Genomic DNA, 22,967 nt, shown 5'->3' with positions numbered 1-22,967 from the left:
CTTGATACCTTTTTAACAATGAAATCCATCTGATGCTTTGGAAGCTCTCTGCGGATCCATGGCTTTTGCTGTAGGATGCAACTAAGAAAATGTCGGAAATGACCTACTATACCAGCTGAACTTTATTTGGGGTTAATCAGAGGCACTTTAATTTATGGCAGGTGTGTACTGACCCCTTTTTAACCTCCCTGGTGGTATGATTATTTCGAATTTTAGGTGCTGAAAGCGGTACATTTATTTTGCATGGAAATTTGGCGTTTTATATTGTAGGCCTGTAATTCTTAACAATAACACACTTAAATCTGTCCAAACAAGAGTCTAGTAGATATCCCGAGTATGATAAAGTTTGAAACACAAAAACATAAAATATAATAAATATAAATAATTAAAAAAAATAATATAATAATAATAAAATTAATTTCTCCATAAATCACTATCGCTCAATTCTGCAAGTGTTCTAATTTACTATCGCTGTTTTCTAGCTGGTCTAAAGCCACTTTTGACGTAAAGGGACACTTTTTGGTTGCTATGGACAATCTCCAGTTTCCAGGCAGAAAGAACAGTATATATAACATAAAACTGCATGCAGGGCATGGGCCAAAGCACTGGGGACAAAAGGGATGTGAAATAATTTCATACAGTACTGTAATCTGTAAGATTACAGTACTGTATGTGTTATGATTTTTACATTTTTTTAATTTGCCGCCAGGCTCCGCCCCCGTGCGTCACGACGCTCGCAGGGAACGGAGAGGCTTCGGAGGAGACAGAACCCACGGACACTGCGGGGGACATCGCAGGATCCTGGGGACAAGGTAAGTAACGTGGCACCAGGATCCTGCAATGTAATCCCGAGTGTGGCTCGGGGTTACCGCTAATGGGACTGAATTTTAACCCCGAGCCACACTCGGGAAAACCATCAGGGAGGCTACCATGATTTTGAATGTGATTGCTTAATTTTGAACACAGCTACATCCCCAGTTATAAGAGGGTGTGCACACTTATGCAAGCACGCTGTTTCAGTTTTTTATTTTATACCCCGCCTAAAAGATTTCTGTTTGTCTTTCAACTGAGTTGTACAGTTTATAGGTCACAATAAAGGTGGAAAAAGTTCTGAAATGACTTGTCATTTTTTTTTTTTTTTACATCACAGAAACCTGACATTTTAACAGGGGTGTGTAGACTTTCTATATTCACTGTATGTGTGTGTGTGTATATTGGATATGATCTTCATATGCAATACTGTATTTCATATGCCTGACTTAAAGTGGATTTTCACCCTCAAAAACATTGTCCCTCCTCTCTACCCCACCCCCACCTCTGGTCCTCTACACAGATAGCAGATAGATATTGTTTTTAGGCAACGTTCCACTTTAAGCAGAATCTGAGCTGTGGGCCCATCTCTACTATTCGTTTAAAGGGATTTTCCACATTTTACTAAAGGTGATTGTATTAGTTTTAGTGCACTTGCAAAAGAGTTGAGTACTGTTTGTGGGGCTTTTTTTTCAGAGATTATTGTCCTTAACATTTTGCTAATCTTTCTTATCAGTACTGCTTGGATCTTGGAAGAAATGGATATAACCCAAAAGCTGAAAATGTTACTATTAGTGCAGTTTAAAAAAAAGAACAGTACTCCACTTTTTAACCTAACTTAATAACTTCTAAGCCAATCTGGTAATATTTTGTGATTTTTATTTATAGTGCTAGACAACTTGAATACACCTGCATAAGGAGAGTCTTCTCAAGAACAATAATAAAGTGATACTAAAGTCTCGTTTGTTATTTTTAACTAAAAAAAAAAATGTCATACCTGCTCTGTGCAATGGATTTGCACAGAGCAGCCCGGATCTTCCTCTTCGGTGCTCATGGCCCCTCCCTCCTGTTGAGGGCCCCCGCAGCAAGCAGCTTGCTATGGGTCTGCCAAACTGCAGCTCCCTGTGTCCATTCAGACTTGGAGTTGGGGCCCCCCCCCCCCTCTCTCCCTATTGGCTGGCTGACTGACTTTGACAGCAGCGGGAGCCATTGGCCCCCGCGCTGCTGTCTCAGCCAATGAGGAAGGGGGTTTCGGGCAGCCGAGACCCTCCTACAACATCGCTGGATCTAGATGGGGCTTAGGTAAGTATGAGGGGGGCTGCTGCGCACAGAAGGCTTTTTATCTTCATGTATTAAGATAAAAATCACTTCTGCCTTTACAACCCCTTTACGATATGAACCCTGGTAAGCCTGCCCACAGAATGTGTCCTAGTGATCGCTATTGTTTTGGAAAGATGAACACAGTCATAGACCATATGCTTGGTGTGTTTGTGCATTGTGGTGGTTCTAACAATAAAAAGTTTGCTCATTCTTCTCTGTGTAAAAATAACGTGCTGAAATATGCCAAATTTTCCAGGTCTTTTAAACCCTACAATAAATATAATTTAAGATGTTAATCCTAAAAGTTTATTTTGTGCTAGAGCATCAAATACAGTTATGAAATTAAATGGTCTAGGACCCTGGAACAAATAGAGCAGTTGCCTCATCTGACTTCTTACAGTTAGATGCAAGGAACAAAAGCTGTATATCGTATGATGTAGCACACTATCCCTCTTTTGTAGTGTTATAGATTGTAGTCTTTGCTACTAGAGCTCCCTCTGGTGTTTTGAAGCTTATTTTATTGCATGCACACACGTAATACACATTTAAAAGATGTACACATAATTGTCTACATTTTCCATTATTTTGACTGTTTATAGTAATTTTGCGATGATACAAATTTGCTTTAATGCGGCAAAGTGTACATTTTATTTGATTTAAAAAGCAAGTATTTAAACAAAAATGTATAAAATAACTAGAAACCGTTAATGGTATACCTCTGCACTGTATGTTGACAATGTTTAGTTGATCTCACGTTATTAGTGACCTTGCAGACCCTACTGTTCCAACAATTTGCATTTAAAAAAACAAAGGTTTTTGTTGCATATGGTTGCAAATATATCTAATGCCACACTAAAGCCCCTCTGCATAGTGTGCTCTTTAATTATAATCTAACAGAACTTCCAACTTGGGACATAAATAGCAGTAAATTCATTGAAAACAGGTATTCCTTGGAGATAGCCTCTTCCTCCTTAAGGCAGTTTTAAATCTGAAAACAAAAATGTATTTATTGCAGATCACCAATTCTTAGATGTGATGGTTGCATTCGTTTTCTTTTTTAAGGCATTTTTCGTTTGTGTTTACCTAGTGATCCAGCCAGAAAATCTTTTTTTTTTTTTTCAACTTACTTTACCAACCAAGCTAATCAAACAACCAAACAAAGTAGCAGTTAGAGGATTAAGAAAAACTATTTAACACTGACAAGGGTGTGTACAATGGTCAGCTTTTATTTTATTTATGTAAAACCTTCATTCCAAAATAAAAAATACAGTTTGCACTGTTTACACTTTTAGGCTTCATGTACACGGGACATTGTTTAACCTCTCCTGAACGATTTAAATTGACAGCTAGAAACCAGTGTCTAAAAACATCCATTTAGCTGCGTTTACATGCCGTGTTTAGCCACGTTTTTTTTTTTTTTGTAAAAATGAAAAACATCTTTAAACGAAACTCGAAATGGTAACTCGCGTTTAGCAGCATTTACAGGCTGTTACAGGCATTTGGCGTTCTAAATGCCTCTGAATATCCATCTGAACCCATTTTTTTGCGTTCCAAAAAATGCTTCTAAATTCAACTGCCTAGAAATTACTATAAACGACCCTGTGTACATGTACTGATAAGATAACATAGAAGAGTTCAAGGGCAGCTGAAAAAATGCCCAACTGCTCCTAAACATCCGTTTAGCAGCAGTGTACATGAGGCCTTAACCATTTGCCGACCACTGCACGCCGATATACGTCAGCATAATGGCAGCGTTGGGCAAATGGGCGTACCTGTACATCCCCTTCAATTGGCGGGGCTAGTGGGTGCCCGCCACATACAGAGTGACCATGAGCGCGGGACTGGTGGACTCGATTTCCACCAGTCTCCCGGCGATCGTGTCACAGAGTCGCAGAACGGGTAATGTAAACAAGGCATTTCCCCGTTCTGCCTTGTGACATGACAGGGATCACATCGGGAGCAGTGATCGCTGTCATGTGTGTTGAAGCCCATCCCCCCCACAGTTAGAATCACTCCCTAGGACACACTTATCCCCTTGATCGCCCCCTAGTGTTTAACCCCTTCCCTGCCAGTGTCATTTACACAGTAATTAGTGCATTTTTAAAGCACTGATCGCTGTATAAATGACAATGGTCCCAAAATAGTGTCTGATGTGTCCGCCTTAATGTCGCAGTCACGATAAAAATCACAGATCGCCGTCATTACTAGTGAAAAAAAAAATTAATAATAAAAATGCCATTAAACTATCCCCTATTTTGTAGACACTTTAACTTTTGCGCAAACCAACCAATATAGGCTTATTGCGATTTTTTTTATTTTTATTTTTTTTTAACCAAAAATATGTAGAAGAATACATATCGGCCTAAACTGAGGAAAAAATTTGTTTTTTTTATATATATTTTTGGGGGATATTTATTATAGCAAAAAGTAAAAAAATATTGCTATTTTATTTATCGCACAAAAAATAAAAGCCGCAGAAGTGTTCAAATAGCACCAAAAGTAAGCTCTATTTGTGGGAAAATTTGTGGCAGTGCCGAATTGCAAAAAGTACTCTGGTCAGAAAGGGGGTAAAATCTTCCGGGGCTGAAGCGGTTAAAGTGTTAAATGGAGTTCAGCTTCAGTTTGTTAGTCAAGTTTATCTAAATGTGCTAGTTTCATTTTAAGCTTGTGGCTGCACGTCTCATGTGGATCACTGGAGTGCATTTCGTTCTGCATTCCTGTGACCCATTTTGAGCAGACCCTCTGAAGCCCATTGTCAGCTGACGTCACAGAGCCGTTCCAGGCTCGGGAAGAATCGCAACCATCTAGTCGGGATCAGCCCATATGCCTGGACCGGCACCTGGCTCAGCCTCTCAGGGGGTCAGAGCAGAGAGCTCTGAGAACCGAGTGATCGATGGTTTTTGAGTGCTCGGTTCTCAGTGTTAGAGCCATCGGCGGACCGATACTGCATCCACCTAGGTAAGTATGAGTCAAAAAAAAAAAACAGTATATCCCCATACTTTTCTTTTAACGCTACCCTTCCCCAGACTGACAGGGCTGATGTCTAAAGGTGTCTGCTTTACTACTTTATCCAGAATGCAAACACCCTAAGACAGGAAGTGTGTTACTGGATGGATCATCAAGTGAAATAAAGGGAAAGGTGAGGGGAAAAAAAGACACATCCTCACATCTAAGGATTGGTAAGCTGCGATATATAGCATTTTTGTTTTTGGGTTTAATATGGCTTTAAAGGTACAGTGACACACTGGCAGCCTAACATTGCCCAATCTAACTAAGCAGGGAACAGAAGAAGCACCACACCAAATGTCAAAGAATCCAAAGGAATGTTTTATTACATGGTCTATTAAAAGAGACTCCACATGTTGACAGTGGCAGAAATGTAATATGTAGCTACATTTACAGATTATACAATGTGCTAGCCATCCTTACATAGTTACATAGTTGGTAAGGTTGAATAAAGACAATAGTCCATCCAGTTCAACCTGTGTTGTGATGAAGAGGGAGTGACTTAACCCCTTAAACCCATTGGCTTTCTATTTTATTGATAATTTAATGAAAATAAAATGTAATAAAAGACCTTTTAGTCAAGTGCTCCTTCTATTTTCTATGTAGTTGGATTTGTCTTAAGACCCCCCTCCTTTTTTGGAGGTGATTCTTTTTTATTTTTTTGAGCAGCTTAATTTGAATCAAGTTGGCTTGACCAAACAGATGGTCTTTAAAGTGGTTGTAAACCATTTACAACCACTTTCACCTACAGGTAAGCCTAGATAAAGGCTTACCTGTAGGTGCTTGTAATATCTCCTAAACCTACACGGTTTAGGAGATATTTACAATTCCCCGTACAATGAGTTGTTCTGCGCATGCGCCGATGTATTTGGCGCATGCGCACTTTAGAGAGGGCATGCTGGGCTCATGCCGTGACTGGTGGCTCCCGCGACTCCGGCCAGTCACAGAGCCGGAGTTCACGGCCCCGGAAGGAAGAGGGGTGAATATGGATGATGCCAGCCAGCGGGGACATTGGGAACATCGCAGGCTTCTGTGTCAGGTAAGTGACACATAATGGGCTACTATGCGATGCATAGTAGCCCATTATGCTTTACCTTTGCAGGGAAACAAAGAAGTAAAACCCATCAGGGTTTACTTCCTCTTTAACAACAGTTATCAATAATCTTTCAATAATTGTCCTCCACATTGTTGGTAAAAGCTCATTGCTCTTTCATGTACCATTTTCCTCTTGGTGTTTCTGTCCTGATCCAGAACACCTAGATGTCTCCCCTTGGCAACGTTACATAGTTACACAGTAGGTGAGGTTGAAAAAAGACACAAGTCCATCAAGTCCTACCTATGTGTGTGTGATTCTAAATCTGTATTACATTGTATATCCCTGTATGTTAGTCGTTTAGATGCTTAGCTAATGTTTTTTGAAACTATCGATGCCCCCCCGCTGAGACCATCGGCTGTGGAAGGGAATTCCACATCCTGGCTGCTCTTACAGTAAAGAGCCCTCTACTTAGTTTAGGGTTAAACCTCTTTTCTTCTAATTTTAATGAGTGTCCACATGTCTTGTTAAACTCCCTTCCGTGAAAAAGTTTTACCCCTATTGTGGGGTCACCAGTACAGTATTTGTAAATTGAAATCATATCCCCTCAAATATCTCTTCTCCAGAGAGAACAAGTTCAGTGCTCGCAACCTTTTTTTATAACTAATATCCTCCAGACCCTTTTATTAGCTTTGTTGCCCCCCTTTGTACTTTCTCCATTTCCAGTACATCCTTCCTGAGAACTGAACAGCATACTCCAGATGAGGCCGGATCAGTCTTGTAGCGTGGGAGAATTATTGCTTTATCCCTGGAGTTGATCCCCTTTTTAATGCATGCCCCGTACACACGATCGGATTTTCCGCCGGGAAATGTTGGATGTCAGGCTGTTGGCGGAAAATACGACCGTGTGTATGCTCCATCGGACATTTGTTGTCGGCCTTTCCGGCAACAAATGTTGACTAGCATGTCTTCAAATTTTCCGCCAACAAATGTGTGTTGTGTGATTTTCCGATCATGTGTACACAAGTCTGTCGGACAAAAGTCCAAAGTAAAAACACGCATGCTCGGAAGCAAAGGCAGTCGGTCTTGTAAACTAGCATTCGTAATGGAGAATTAACATTCGTGACGTGGCAAATTATGAAATCTCCAAATGCAGCGCACAATAATCTTCTTCCTTAATGGGATAATAATGAAGTTGCTTTGCTGCTAAAACTGATGGAGTTATTCCAAACATATTTTCATATTTTCTTTTTTTTTTCTAGTGATATCAAGAATATTATTATTGTTTTTTTTTTTTTTTTTTATTTGTGCAAGTTACCACAACACTATTATCCTGTAGTTTATAAGATCAAAGATACAACTATGTTGGAGTCCCTTGTCAATTTTACATTGTATTTTTTAAAATGTAACTGCCTACTCCCAAACTGTTATTTAAAGTAAAACACATAGCCAAGTATTATTCTCCACAATTTTTTTTTTTATTATGCATTTAAAAAAAAAAAAAATTAGACATGCTATCTGCCAATAGAACTTAACCAAAAAGTGCATCCAAAAATATACCAAATCAAATAATTATTCAACCAAAAAAAAACATGTCAAAGCAATAACTCCAAGGCCAATAATAAGTAACACGTTCTCTCCTCCAATTCCGCAACTTGTCTGGTTGACGAACGGCCGCTCAGAAACAAACTGAAAAGCACGAAGTGAAAAGCGCAAACTGAAAAGCACTAAATGAAAAACGTGAAAAGAAAAGTGCGAATCAACGCTCACCAAACTTCTACTAACACGACATTAGCAGAAGGAGCCCAAAGGGTGGCGCTAAAGAGCTGAAAAACCACGTAATATGTCACTTAGTTCGTAATTGTTGGCCAACATTTGTGTGACCATGTGCATGCAAGACAAGTTTGAGCCAACACTTTTCGGACAAAATTCCATGGTTTTGTTGTCAGAAAGTCCGATCGTGTGTACAGGGCTTAAGCCTATATTTGTGCATTGATACTAATAACTTCCACACCTGTTTTCCTAGTGACTTTGCCCACCCTTAAGTTGTACTGCTTTTGGATATCCCAAGTTAGACTATTCATTATTCATTTTGGAGGTAATTCATCTACACTGGAGCAGCAAAAATCTGGAGCAGTTGTACATGGCAACAAATCAGCTTCTATCTTCAGCTTGTTCAGTTAAGCTTTGAAAACAAAAAATAGGAGCTGATTGGTTGCAGCGTGCAGCTGCTACAGTTTTAAAAGTTCCCTTCTCTATGATTTTGGGCTTATGTACTGCCCTCTCACAAAACTGAGGCATGATGGTTGCAGGCGGGGTTATATATATGCTGTCCTAAAGGTATTTGTTTTGCCAATGTCAAAAAATTTGAAGCTTAAAGCGGTAGTAAACCCGCTGTCTTTTTTTTTTTTTTTTTTTTTTTTTCCCCTACACCTGTAAGGGAAAAGGCATAATGAGCTAGTATGCACTGCATACTAGCTCATTATGAGATACTTACCTTAGAACGAGGCGCTGACATCTCACCCGGTCCACGCCGAGGGAGCTGACATTTCAGGTCCACGCCAAGCTCCCTCGGTGTGCCTTCCGGGTATCGCAGCTCCGGCGCTGTGAGTGGCCGGAGCCGCGATGTTGTCACTCCCGCGCCTGCACGCAGGAGACTTTTTTTTTACGGCAAAGTCCGGCGGCTGCCTGGCTTTCAGCCAAGAATCCCCTGTGCGCATGCGCCGCTGCAGTCAGCGGCTCATTGCGAGGGGAATATCTCCTAAACTGTACAGGTTTAGGAGATATTTTTTTTTACCTACAGGTAAGCCTTATTATAGGCTTACCTGTAGGTAAAAGTTAAAAAAAAAAAAAAAAAAAAGGTACACAACCGCTTTAACTCCCATGTAATGGCAACTGCAATCCTGTGTTCCTCAATGGACGCCAACAAAATTATTTACAAAAGTTCAAAAACTAAAATGTTGTGTATGTAGTTTTTTTTTTTTTTTTTTGTGTGTGTGTTCAAAGTAAATTGAAAAACATTAACAGTTCTGGCCATGAAGATTTATGTATCCATGGTGGGTGTGAGAATTAGGAACCTCATCTATACATTACATAAATTATTGATTGGCCTATCTAATTTAGTGAGCTACACACATTCCTATACCATCTATATTATGTTGTATAGGTCATCCTGGACTTGGAAGAAGAAAGGAGACGACATGCTCAAGATGCTGCTGATGGGGATGATGTCACGTACATGCTAGAGAAAGAACGGGAGAGGCTGGCTCAGCAGGTAAGAGTACCTTTGTAAAATTTTAGCGAGTTGCTTTATGTCAGGTTGCATCTGCTTCTTAGATTTTATGTTGAGAGCTCATTGAGAGACTATGCTTTGTGTTGCATTGGCTTTTAACGCACCATACTACTATACGCAAATGGTTCACATCTGTGTCTTGTATTCTACTAAAACACCTTGCATTAGTGTGCACTGGCAAGATGCGTTGGGTTAGCATTTATATTGAAGTGCGCTGCATCTCGAATCGTATGTTGCTGCATCAAAAAATTATCTAATTATATGTAATTTCTCCAAATATATGTAATCCTTTTTAACAATCATATGTACAGTAAATTAAATTACAGTAGTGTTTTTAACATACCAGCACAATTCACTATCCAGTCAGTTTTGCAGGGGAAGGTGCAGAGGTCACATAATTTTGTATATGGGCCAAAGAGGTCTTCCCAGAACCCTCACTCATATTGGGGTCACTAAATCCCTGGATACAAATGGGCAGCAGACCTCAGACTTCTCATTGCTGTGTTTCCTCTCAGATACTCTCCATACCTTCATCATTTATGCAGTGGGATAAACGCACCTTTTTCAATGCAAACTTTGAGAATGTTAAACTTGTCTTCTCTGTACATTTGAAAAAACTTAGTAATCTGGTCATGCTCATCAGCATATACTGTCAGCAATGTCTCTCTCCTCAAACCATCAACCTCGGTCTGTCTTTCATGTTTAGATCTCGTAGGCACACTGAGTAGCAGTCTAAGTATTTATATACAGCTCCAACTCCAGTTTTCGAAGAGAATGGAAACTATGGAACCCGGGTGTTAGCTATAGGTACAATAATGCAAACTTTAATTTTATTTAAAAAAAAAGGTTTAGTTTTAATTTTCTTTTCTCAAGTTTCTTTTACAAAGGGTTTTATTTAAAAAATAATTTTAACAGACAGATTAGGTAAACAATGAGATGGTTACATTATATATGGCAAAACAGGAACAACCCCAACAAAGGGATAAAACAAGAAAATTGTATAGCTTCCAAGTTCAACTTATCATAGTAACTTTAAAGTCCATCAGTCCCTGGTTGAGAGGTCTTGATTATTTTCTCAATTTTAATGCTACGAGTTGTGTGTGTGTTTTTTTTTTTTTGCCAGCGATGATGTGTATGTTCTTTTTCAGGAACAGGGAGTCTATAAACTAAACCATTTTTTGTTGCTCTTTTGCTTATGATTTACAGCTGGAATTTGAAAAATCACAAGTTAAAAAACTTGAGAAGGAACAGAAGAAACTTTCTGCTCAGTTAGAAGAGGAGAAAGCTCGACACAAGAAACTGTCTTCGGTTTTAATGAAAGAATGTACAAAGGCCAACAACAGAGCAGTAGAAGAAGGACAGAGGGTTGAAGATGTTAACTTGAAACTGGAAAAAGTGAGGTGCAAGGTTACTCAGCTTGAAGAAGACCTAGCCCAAGAAAAGAAGCGTAGCTTACAGATGGAAGCACAGGTGGAAAAACAGCTTTCAGAGTTTGACATTGAAAGGGAACAGCTCAAAGCCAAGCTGAATCGAGAAGAAAATCGGACCAAAGCCCTGAAAGAAGAGCTTGAGTTGTTAAAGAAAACCTTAAAAAACCTGAAAGCTGATGGTGAAGTCAAAGAATCTGTTTCCCAGGACACTGAATCGATGTCTATTGGTGTATCAACAGAAAAGCTACAGCTCACATCAGTATCTTGCCAGACAGGGAGTGTAGCACATGAAAAAAGTGTTACTGATGGTTCAGCAAAAGCCCATGTTTCTCTGTCAACACCTAGTAAAATTCCTCAGCCATATTCAAAATTAAATGGACATTCTAACACAACTGGCCAAAACAGTGAACATAGTTTAAAGTTGAATGTAGGGGATAGCCTGAAAGAGAAAGTGGCAAGTCATGATAATTTGTCTGAAAATGGAAGTTCACCTGTCAGAGTAGAGTCTCCCTTACATATGTTAGGACATGCTCCTTCTAGCGGAGCTTCGTCTTCCCCTAGCAGTACAGCAGCTTCCTCCTTAACATCGTCCCCTTGTTCTTCACCTGTTCTCTCAAGGCGTCTCATTGGAGGCTCTAGTAGTCCAGGCTATCAGTCATCATATCAAGTAGGAATCAACCAGCGATTTCATGCTGCCCGCCACAAGTTTCAGTCTCAATCTGAGCAAGAGCAGCATGTTTCTGGAATGCAGAGTCCTCCTTCTAGAGATTTGTCCCCAACATTGGCAGATAATTCTGCTGCCAAGCAACTTGCCCGCAATACCGTCACCCAGGTGTTGTCGCGTTTCACCAGCCAGCAGACCTCCAGCAAACCTGTACCTCCCAACAGCTCACCATTTGGCACAGATTACAGAACCCTTGCCAATGCCTCCAATCAGAAGAATGATGGTAGCCACTCTCCAAACCCTCTGAAAGTGTCTGGTCCTCTCAGTCCAGTATCTCCAGGGATAAAGTCGCCTACCTTTTCCAGAGTGGAAAGAGGAAACCCTCCACCTATTCCTCCAAAAAAACCAGGTCTAGCCCAGTCCCCAGCATCTCCTGTTCCACCAACCAAAGTACCCAACCAAACCTCTTCCCTGGCAGCTTCAGTGGATGTGCCCAGTAACCATTGTTCCAACAATGGAATTATTGCAAATGGGAAAGAATTTGAAGTAATGTTGCCCTCTGGTAGCTAGTTATACTGCAACATGCTGTGAACTTCAATTACTCATGTCGGTTCCATGCTTGAGTGGTATATACAGTCAAGCTGATCAAATGTATTATTTATTTAGGTAGCAGAAGAAATGTTATTATATGCAGCATATATTTTCTCCTAAATTCTGTGTAAGTAATTCATTTTGCGGCCTCTTTCCTAAACTGTCAGAGGAAAAAAAAATCTAAAACTGTCTTAATGCTTAATTATAGGATAATGAAGACCATTTTAAATTTCCTTTTCTTATTTTAATAACCAAGTCCAAAAAGGCAAAGTGGAGAAATGCGATATCATCAGAGTTGTTGTAACTATCTGGTATGTGTGCAAGATTTGCAGACTTCTGTACTAATTGATGAAACAAAGTGGACTAGAAAATGTTGAGTGGATAACACTAAATAATATTTTCATTTTTACGTTTTCATTTTGACAGGGTGAATTATGTTATCCACTGTGTTTAAAACACTTCTTTTTTTTTTTTCATTCGTGCTGTAAGGTAACAGAAAATGTGCTTTAATGAAACCTGACACACTGAGAAACAGACTATGGCAAACTTTTCTGTACATTAGAATTGAGACGGGAAGTGAATGCCAAGCAAGCACAATAGCACCTCTAACTCTTTCTTTCTTGATACCAATTCATAAAATCAAATTATTAATGTCACGTATACATACCATTTGTATAGAGCTACAGTATTTTTTTAAGATCTGGGCAGATTAAATAATGACAAGTGGCTATTAATCTTAATTACAAAGTATCTGTTATTTAAAGATAATTTAGATCACGTTTTCTCCTCAGTAATCCAACATGTAGTCTACTGTATCTTTTGCTATATGTTACTGTTCCAGTAAGATAAGCACTAAAATAATTTACACAATTTTTCAAAACAAGCACCATGCAATTGTTTGTAGTGTGACTGAGAAATTTACAAGGACTTGTCTGTGTTTGCTCACAAAATAGCTTGAAGCTGCAGTTTGCTTTTCATTTAAAGTAAAACACTGTCTAAACCATTAGGAATTTTACTAGGTGTCGTTATTGCATCTTGCAATTTAGATCTAGATTTGAAAATGAATATGGTCTACAGTATTAAAAATTCCAATCAAGAGTGAATGAAGATTACAATATTAATAAATACAATACATGACAAAAGAATCCATCTGCATGTAACAATTTTTCAGATACATGACAAAATACATGACAAAAGAATCCATCTGCATGTAACAATTTTTCAGAGCCTTTCTAATGTTTGTGTTTCAAGATTTTAAAGCTGAACTTTGTGCTGATATAAAAGACACACATTAATACAGTTCTGTATTTAACACCTCTCTAAATGTATTTTTTTTAATGCAAACAGTGTTATTACCAGAATTTGACCTGGTATTAGCCTCTTGCAGCCCCCTGTACAGTTAAGCTTAGACTAAGGGAAGGTGAAGCAACACAAGGAGCCAGTCAGTTGTGCTGCAATATAAGGAGCATGTCAATAGGAGGCAAGAGCAGAGTAGTGACAGAGAGATAAGTTCATCAGTCTGCTGCTTCTCCTTTTACTGTCAGAGAGTGGGGGGGTGGGGAGAGAAGACCTGTAATGATTTCTGAGCTGGAGTTGAGAACAATAAGTTCTCCTTATTAAAAAAGATGATAAACACTAGGCAATGTAGGCTACATATAACGGTGTGTCTTCACCTACACTAAGGCCAGCCAGGCATGGTTCGAACCATTAATGGGCAGGCTGAATATATCAAGTTGATCGATTAATTTGGGTACATCCAGCCTGCCGGATTCACTTATGATTATTGCTAGTGGCTGCTATAGCCGCTAGCAATAATCACGGCCTTCCCCTGAAGGAGAGATTGCCCTGTCAGCACTGTCTGTGTTGATGTGGGAATTGTGTGAATTTCTTTCCTGCAACCCATGGCTGCAGGAAAGAAATTTGCACCTTGTATGGCCGGCCTAACTACTATACTGTAATTTTTAAATTGTTTTTCCTAAAATAAGTTGTGAAATAACCTGCCTACAGCGATGACAAATTTAAATTAAACTTTTTATGTGTTTACAGGAATTTTTTTCCAATTGTCATATTTACTAGCACTTACAATATTAATGACTCACTAAGCCCAACAGACAGATATATAAGGCTTAAAAAAAAAAAAGTTAAAAACTGCTTTCTATGTACAAACCTAAAGCCAATTTTAGCTTTTGGATTTGCTGATCTGCAAAGTATTTCACAAGGAAATAAATGTGCATATTTGCAGTAGTATTTCTCAAATCGGCAGTAATTGACGTTCCCCTATTGTTGCACTACAAGGAATGGCGCTAAAATGACTAATTTAACTATACAGTGTTCTAATTGATACCTCCAAGTGCCTTAAAATGATGATGTTATTTTATGAGTGAATAGTGCAGAAAGGATTTTGGATATTCTGGTCTTAAGATCTACTATCAATGCATTTAACAATAACTGAATGTCCACCCTACATATGTATTAGTTTTATTATTATTTGTTGTGTGGCATTAATTGTGTGTTAGATATTCATATTGTGGCACTGATTATCAAGATTGCCCATAATTGTTTTTTGTATTAAGTTTTAAATGTAATTAAACATTATTTGTCTATACAAAGAAAATATTTATCACAATTGGGCCATACACAAATGGCATTCTTCACACCCACTAAGCTCTCTCCAATTAGGAGGCTAAAATTGTATTTTAAGCTCAACAGTTAAGGAACCGTAAGTGCTTGGCTAACCATTCCCATATTTTGCAGTTATTAATACTGCACCAATTACAGCATAATTTGTTTTAAAGGGTTCTCCAGTGCATTCCCCTTCATTTTAAAGAATCTGCTGAATGGAAGACATCTTTGGTTATTTGAACTGATGAGCGTCAGATGCATTGTGAAAACCCTGATTGATTCTACTTTATAGGGTGTACATTGTAGTGTAATTTAAAATATTTTAGGCTGCCACATTGTGCAACACTTGACTCTTCCAACATAAAGAAATGCCAGTCACGTGGCTGTAATGATGATCCTTTTTTAATGTTTTAATGTTTATACACTGACACAGGAAAAACCCTGCTGCTAACATGGGTGCCCTGCATCATAAGGATAGTGCTAGTAGCCGCAGCACAGTAAATAACTTCTGTCTGCCAGTCCATTCTCATATATTATTTGACAGATAGGAATTGGTATGCTGCTGCCTAGGAGAGGGGCATGGTGTGCAGCACTGTAGCCTCCCAAAACAAACAGACATGCCTCTGGTGACCTGGCAAATCATCATAGGACCAGTTGTCCCCTGTTTGGCTCAGATATAAACAACAATGTCCTACCAAAAGATGCTCTTCCATAATTTTTTATTTGTTTCTATAAAAATGCATAGAGCAAACAGGGCTATATTAAGGAAATGGCTTATTGCCTTGCCTGGGGTTCATATTAAAACAAATGTTCCCTGAAACAAACAGTTATATGTTAGCCTTTTAAACAAAGGTAAAAGCAAACTTTTGCATTCCATAATCTCTGCTGTAATTAAAGTTAGGAAATATGGTGTAAAATATAGAGCTGTTCAAATGTTGGAAAGTGTCAGTGTTAGTCAAAATATTGTTTTAATTACTTTAAAACTTAAGTTGTATTTGAAGTTTGAGTATTTTAGAAATATCTTACAGCAACTTTATCATTCCGATGAGCCCTCTATAGCTGTATTCTGGAGAGAGTCAAAATCACTGCTAGTGTAAACCAAAAAGGGAATTGAGTAAAATGTTGTATTAGCGATGGTTAAATTAAGACTTATTTTGGTAATGTAAGGAGCAATGGCACAGAAATCTATAGCAAGCAAATTTGGATTTCATACTAACAAGCTCTAAATTCAGTTTACTGATGTCTTCTTATCAATTAGTTTTGATTAATTTGGTTGCTGGGATTTTGCTGTTTGACTTCTTAAGAGGAAGTAAAGTCGACATGAGATTTTGAAATCCATATGTAAGAATAGTTTATTTAGAATGCTGCCTTATTTGCAAATACACTAAACTAGCTTATCCATACTTCGAAAAATGTTTTGATTTCATGTATAACGGCATTGACCGTAGCTAGTGGTGACTTACCCCTGTTCTGCCTAAAGTACCAGTGAAAACTTTATCAAGATTGCTGATCCCCCCTCTGGCCTGACAAGAACTAGGGAAGAGAGTAGAGATGATCCTTAAAGTGGAATTCCAGCCTAACACGATCTATGCTTAAAAATGTTCCCACCTCCTCCTTCTACCTATCCTGCCTAACCTCTCTAAAAAAAAAACAAAAAAAAACAGTACTGCATACAGAACCTTTTGGAGTGTTTTCCTGTATTCATCACACCATCTGCAAGGGAGCCCCGGGCCCCATTTTCTTCCACCCCACAGACACCTGGACAATCCACCAGGACAAAGCATCCTCAACCTATAGTTCCTCAGATGCTCAACCTTCCTGTAAGTCCTCCCAGAAAGCTGGAGAGTCCTTCCACCGGAACTAGATTTGGTACATTTTTTAGGGCATATCCATGCTCATACGTCATCTTATAAAGGGTAGGGTCTGCATTCACTAGTTTTTCTCACATTGCAAGAGTAAAAGTCTCCGTATAAATCCATCTTATAGCAATTGGCTTTCGCACATAGAAACGGATGAGTCTGATAAACTGTTTTGTTACATTTTTCTCATCATTAATAGCCCCTAAGAGACACAGAAGGGGGTTACAGATGTTTGGGAATCCAAAGTGATCTGCCATAAACTCCGTTACCTGAGACCAAAGTGGCCTGATTTTTGGACATTCCCAAACCATGTGTATAAAGGTGCCCTGAAACAACTGGCATATATGACATAGTGCTGACTCGCTTTTCCACATGCAAATTAACCGTAAAGGTGTATAATAAGTAAAGTGTATACTTACCAAAGTTTTGTCCGTCCTGGCCTGGTCACAGGATCCCTCCCCTCCATTTCCCCTAGTGAGCAAAGGTTGCAGGGGATAGGCGGGAGCGTTGACAACAGCTGAGACATGGGAGCCTTTGAGTGACATCACTAATCTTGGAATTCCCAGCTGTTAAGCACTTCTTCCTCTCCCCTGCAGCCGCCGCTCACTGAGGGAATCAGGTGACTGGAAGGGGGGTATTTTAAGCATGTTAGACTGGAATTCCACCTTTTAATCTTGTGTTTAGCTATCACACAGCAAACCATTTTTAGTGGGCTTCTTCCATTTTGCATGCATTTTTAATCTATTTTTGGACCAGTGAAAAACACCAAAGACACAACCTTAAGGGTACTTGAGGGCTGGAGTTAGCAAAACTTGGGTTTAACGCTGGAGAGGAGCATTACTTCCTCTTGTTCTTACCAGCAGGAATATGTGGCACAGGGGAAACATGTACTCGAGGAGAAACGGAGTAGCTGTGCACATCTAATGCTCTCCTGGTTTCTTGGGTTTTTTTTGTTTTTTTTTATTTATTTCTAGATTCTTATCTGACGTGCATAGATGCTTATTAAAAGGTGCTTTAATAATTCATAAATTTGATGTGTCATTCCTAGTGTAAAGAAAGCTATCATTTTTAGTTGCTAGTGAACATCTTTATGCAAGCATGCCCAATCACTTCTATGTAAAAAAAAGGGATGGAAATGTTCACTGTACATGTACCACTCTATGCCAACCTCTGCTTGACTTGATGCCATCAAACTATGTTTTTTAGTATGAGTTGACGATCAAGATATAAATATTCTGTAAATATTCCTGTTTAAAATTTAGTTTTTCTGGATGTATTGTAACTTAAAAAGGTTTGGAACTTTTATAAAAAAAAGAACAGCCTAGTTTTGCATGCTCAGTTTTATTAAGGTTAGCATGCTTTTGCAGTAAAACAAGATTAGCAACTTTTCAGCTTTTTGTAATCCAGTGGTAGTTTACATAATAATTTCATAGATTTTAAAATTTTCAAACTGGCATTCTTAAGCCGATTCACATGCAGTTGTACAGGAGCACAACATCATCAATTACCTTTAATGAGTCTTTTTTTTTTTATTTGAGCTCAATCAGACACGTTTTGCAGTGTAAAGTGTATTTACTGGGACTGTTTATTTTATTGTTTTCCTTATCGATGCCATTGATTGAGGCTATGGCCTCTTCTGTCTGCAGTACAAAACCAAATTTTGTATAAAAATGTGTATGTATATATTAGAATATTCTAAGTATAAAAATAGGATAATTTTACAGTAAATTTGTTAGCGTATGCACTGAATCTTCATAATTTCTTATTTTGCAGAATATAAAATGTAATGGGTGTTTAAGTATTTTTTGAAATATTGGATGTAAATGCCATTTTCACTGTTATATTTCTGTAAATACATGATCATTTCCCCTATAGAAAACACTCAATTCATAGTGTAGGAGTATACTAATGTAGTTTAATGAGATGTATTTTTGTTTTTATTGTCGATACAGCAAAATTAACAAACTGTATTGTAACACATTGGAGTTGTCAGTGTAATATGCAAGATGGCTATGGCTAAAAAATTATTAAAGGGACACTAACAATATTTATTTTTTTATTTCATGATGCCAAGATATGACTTTGTATTCAGCACTGAATATTAAATTCTGTATTCATTGAAATTGATCGTTTCGTGTCTTATAAGGAGGCTTGTACAGCTCACACCATGTTATGTTGATGAAATTGGGGATGATCTCTCTTGCCACAGTCAATATTTATAATAGCATGAATAAGAAATACTTCTGTTTAGATAATTAGACTAAGATAAAAACAATACAGCTGCAGCATCCAAAGTTTATTGACACTGACATTCTTGAAATGGATCTGTGACCAAATTAACTTTAAAAAGTAGAACTCCCCACCAGAGTGTTAATTTTTGCCTGTGTGGTGATCTGGGCACCTTACATGTGTAAATACACCTGTCTGTGAACATTTACTGTAAAATTTTGGCAGCATGATTCTTCCTCTACTCTCTCTTTACCTTTCTGCTGAAGTTCATAACTTCAGTGGAAGGTCTGCTGATGCATTGGCCAGCATAGTTGGGAGAATTCATAGGGAGGAACTTCAAAGCAGTGGAATCTGTGTAGGCAATTATAACTGCACACAGCAGGTACCTTCCTCCTTCCCCAAACCGGATGAAAAGTTACATAGAATGTTTAAGTGAGGACAATTGTTACTTCAATGTGCTTTTTTCCAAGCACAAGTTCTTCTCTCTCTATTATAAAAGCCTTTACTGATGTCAGCACTGACAGTGCAGTGCTCCTTGTCTGGTGAGTGATTGTTACTACTACTACATTTTTTATGCGTACTGCAAGCCTTGAGAATAGGGAGGGAAAAAAGCACTTGGTTCACTTAGGATTTTCAACATTAAGGGCACGCATTTTCTTAATAAGACTGCCAGGAGAGCTTTGGAAACCAAGTGTAATATTTATTAAATTAACAAAAGCTATATTTCAAAACAGTGGTGGATTGCCTTAATCTGTGTGGTCAATTTCATGATCTGAAGCTGGTTACAAGTGGCTGGATGAAGTTGCACAACTTGACAAAATGAATGGTTGCGCCATGTAATCAAAATAGAACACCATTTCATTTGATGGTATTGTGCTGATCAGTAAACTGGATCATCATAAATGTAGAGGTATGTTGGTTAGAACAGTGGTTCTTGACCTTGGTCCTCACGTACCCCCAACAGGGCGTGTTTTGGGTATTTCTCTTAGATAAAATAACTGTCCAAAATACCAAGACATCGAATTTCATTTAAAGCACCTGTGCAAGATAAAGGAAAACCTGCAAACATGGTGTTGCAGTTACTTGAGGACTGAGGTTGAGAACCACTGGGTTAGAGCACCCTCCAAAAAATTTTTGACAATGCAAGGAGCGAAAGTACGGTAATCCATATCAAATAACTGTTACCTTTCGATGGCTGCTCTAAACTGATGAAAGGTGAAATCTGGTTGCTCTGGGTTACTAAACTTTGAATATAATCATTGTTTTTTTGCTATTTCTCGAAAATCAAGCTTTATCCTACATAAGTTTTACTCCATTAAGGCCTCTTACACACTGCTGCCTAAAAACTCTGTTTTTAGGTATACTTTAGGTTTTTAGGTTTCTTTTTACTGATCTAAACGCAGCCCATTGTTTTCATTGTGCCTGTACACACAGGCGCATAAACATGTGCGGCGTATAAACTAGTAAACAAAATACAGAAATGTTATTTTACACATGTGCACGCAAATACACGCGTTTGCTTGTAAATAATAATTTGAAGAGCTTAAAATTCCATTCTGAGAATTAGAATTTGTTGGCGTTAAAAAAAGTGCGGAAACCTTTTGAAGAACCCTCGTACTTGCGTACACGTGTAAAATACATGCAAGAAATCTGCTCAGGAATACTTTTATAATGAAAAGCGTGTTTCCAGCAGTTATCCCTATTTAGGGCATCCCTAGCCGTTGTAGCTTGTGCTTTAATGGAGTTTATGAAACTTCGCAGAGGTCCCTTTTTAAAAAAAAATTGGGAATTGTTTTTTGCAGTTAAGACCGACCAACAGAAGGAGAGTATTGCACACTTAAAACCAATACAGGAACATTTAACATTCAAAATACTTTTAAAAGGTAAAACTATTGTGTACATATAACAGACCGTGTTTCTTGTATATTTATGTTTTTATACAAATAAATGTAACTAAAAATTAATTTAAAGAATCTTTTGGTCATGCACAATTTTAGCATATAGAAAACTAAAACACCTTTACTATGCCAAAATCTTACAATGGCAAAGTCAAACTATCATGGCACTTTCATACTACATGCTCATTTATTTGCAGGTCTGTTTTCTGATGTGTGTATACTTTGTGATCCATAACATTCTTACACTTGTATTTCCAACTGTGTCACTGATGTTTATGCTGGTTAGCCTTCCCAAATGAAAATGAAAAGCCAGATTAAAAACAGATTAAACAGGACTCCTCCATATTGGCCAAAGTAGGTCCAGAGTTGTATGTTTGTTTTGATTAGACACTCACTTTTTCCATTTAGGACAAAGTAATAGTGTCTATAAAAGGATGCTCCCCTGACCCACTGATTACCTCTTTAGCACTCCCCCTTTCCTCCATCAAAGGTGCCACAAAAATACCCATTTCCAGCTGAGCCTAGAGCCTAGAAAGTGATGACATCACCCCCTGCATTACAAGACAGATCTTGGGCCCTAGAGGTTGCACCCCAGACCTGAGCAATGTCACATGGGAGGAAGCCACATTGTCCCCACATGCTCCATTCAGGGCAAAGTGACAGTGTCTCTTTAAAGTCCAATATATATATGCCAGCATATGCTTCACCACTGAATTTTTAATTGTAGGGGTACTGATTACCTTAAGGCAACCTACAATGAGAGAAATGTTCACATGTTGATCTGATTTGCATACTTAGTAACTGAATGACAACAAGTGACTGGCTAAGAAAGTAATTAAGCCAGAAGCATGACAACCAGGCAACTAGTATGTTCACAAGGAGGTCATCAATTGCAGCCTCCATATTTCTCTGAGTAGAATACTGTAGCAGACAGATGGGCTGAGTAGGTGGAAATGTATTGCCCATAATGTCTATTCCGCTCCTACAGATGGACTGAGTTAGTGGAGGAAATACATTGCCCATAATGTCTATTCAGATCCTCTTTGACTTTCCAACCAGCATTAAAATAATGGTAGTGGAATCTGAGTGGTTGCTCTGGACGACATCACTCTTTCCTGCTACATTTTTCTTTTAAGAAACAACATACCTGTGAGTCCTAGTCGCCCACAATGTCCTATGACAAAATACAGGGTAATTTTCAGAGAAATGTTTTTAGTAGAAGTTCTTCAAACCTAAAATCCCCTAAAAAATAATAAAAAAAAAAAGCTACCCACAGGCCTGTAAATGTGATGTGGTGTTTTATCTCCATGGCTTGAAAATTGCTTACATGCTGTGAGATGGACGTATAACCATAAAATGACTCTGTTGTGCTGGCTTTTGTGCATTTATATTGATATGAATTATGTTAAGTGCCTTTTTGTAATGGCCAAGATGTAGATATAACATTTATAAAGATGGAAATTGTTCTTAGCAATACGTCAAACTTTACTTAATAAAGTTTTCTCTTCCTTCCATTTTGGGTTTGTTTCCCTTATTTTGCAAACTTTAATGCTAACCTGTTTTTTGACATTCTGTATCCAATAAAAGAGCTGTCCAGTGAGGTCCTACCCTGGACACCCACACCTATGCTAGTCTTCATTTGGCTCTGTAACTCCTCCTTTTAGCTGGATGGAGGGGGGAGAAAGAGTAAAGTTTATGTGCACAAATACCCATTCAGTTTAAAATGGAAATGAAAGGCGAAACGTGTGTGTGTGTGTGTGTGTGTGTGTGTGTGTATGTATATATATAAAAATACTTTTCCAAGTGAATGGCTGTGCTGGGTGTCAGCATAACTCTGCCCATTAGAGGGCAGGCTGTTCTCCCAGCATGCGCAGAAAACTGACTACGCTGGGATGGATGTGCTCTCATACATAGCGTGGCCAGTTTGAGACAGGAACGCAGGGGAGCTGGCAGGAATACCAGGAATTTTACACAAAGTAAGCAATGTAAACAGGATACATTTTAAAACAGATATATGGTACAACAGACACATATCTGGAATGTGAAATGTCAGGATAGCATATTATTTAAGTGCACTTTGTCTGAAAATGCACTTACTCTTTAAAATGGTAAAACTTTTATAACATTTTAATAGTTTACATACATGTAAGGTTTTTGTCTCCTGTACACAAGTGCCAACAGGTACCACCTGACCCACTTAAATGAACTGCTAA

The 22,967-nt window shown here is 38.4% G+C and overlaps 1 protein-coding gene across 2 annotated transcripts in view; it reads left to right on the top strand.

The window, feature by feature from the left end:
• The window catches only part of CTTNBP2NL (CTTNBP2 N-terminal like), a 133,353-nt gene extending 111,085 nt beyond the window's left edge, over nt 1-22,268 (top strand). For both annotated transcript variants that reach the window (XM_073615732.1, XM_073615731.1), the window contains exons 4-5: nt 9,336-9,443; nt 10,668-22,268. In XM_073615732.1, coding sequence (XP_073471833.1) covers nt 9,336-9,443; nt 10,668-12,125 — 1,566 coding nt within the window. In that variant the 3' untranslated portion in view covers nt 12,126-22,268. The remainder of the gene's footprint in view (nt 1-9,335; nt 9,444-10,667) is intronic.
• Nucleotides 22,269-22,967: the final 699 nt, after the last annotated feature.

This window comes from Aquarana catesbeiana, linkage group LG02 (assembly GCF_042186555.1).
Source record: "Aquarana catesbeiana isolate 2022-GZ linkage group LG02, ASM4218655v1, whole genome shotgun sequence".
NCBI lineage: Eukaryota > Metazoa > Chordata > Amphibia > Anura > Ranidae > Aquarana > Aquarana catesbeiana.
The sequence above is the reverse complement of the archived record's forward strand: the minus strand, read 5'-3'. Positions and strand labels throughout refer to the sequence as shown.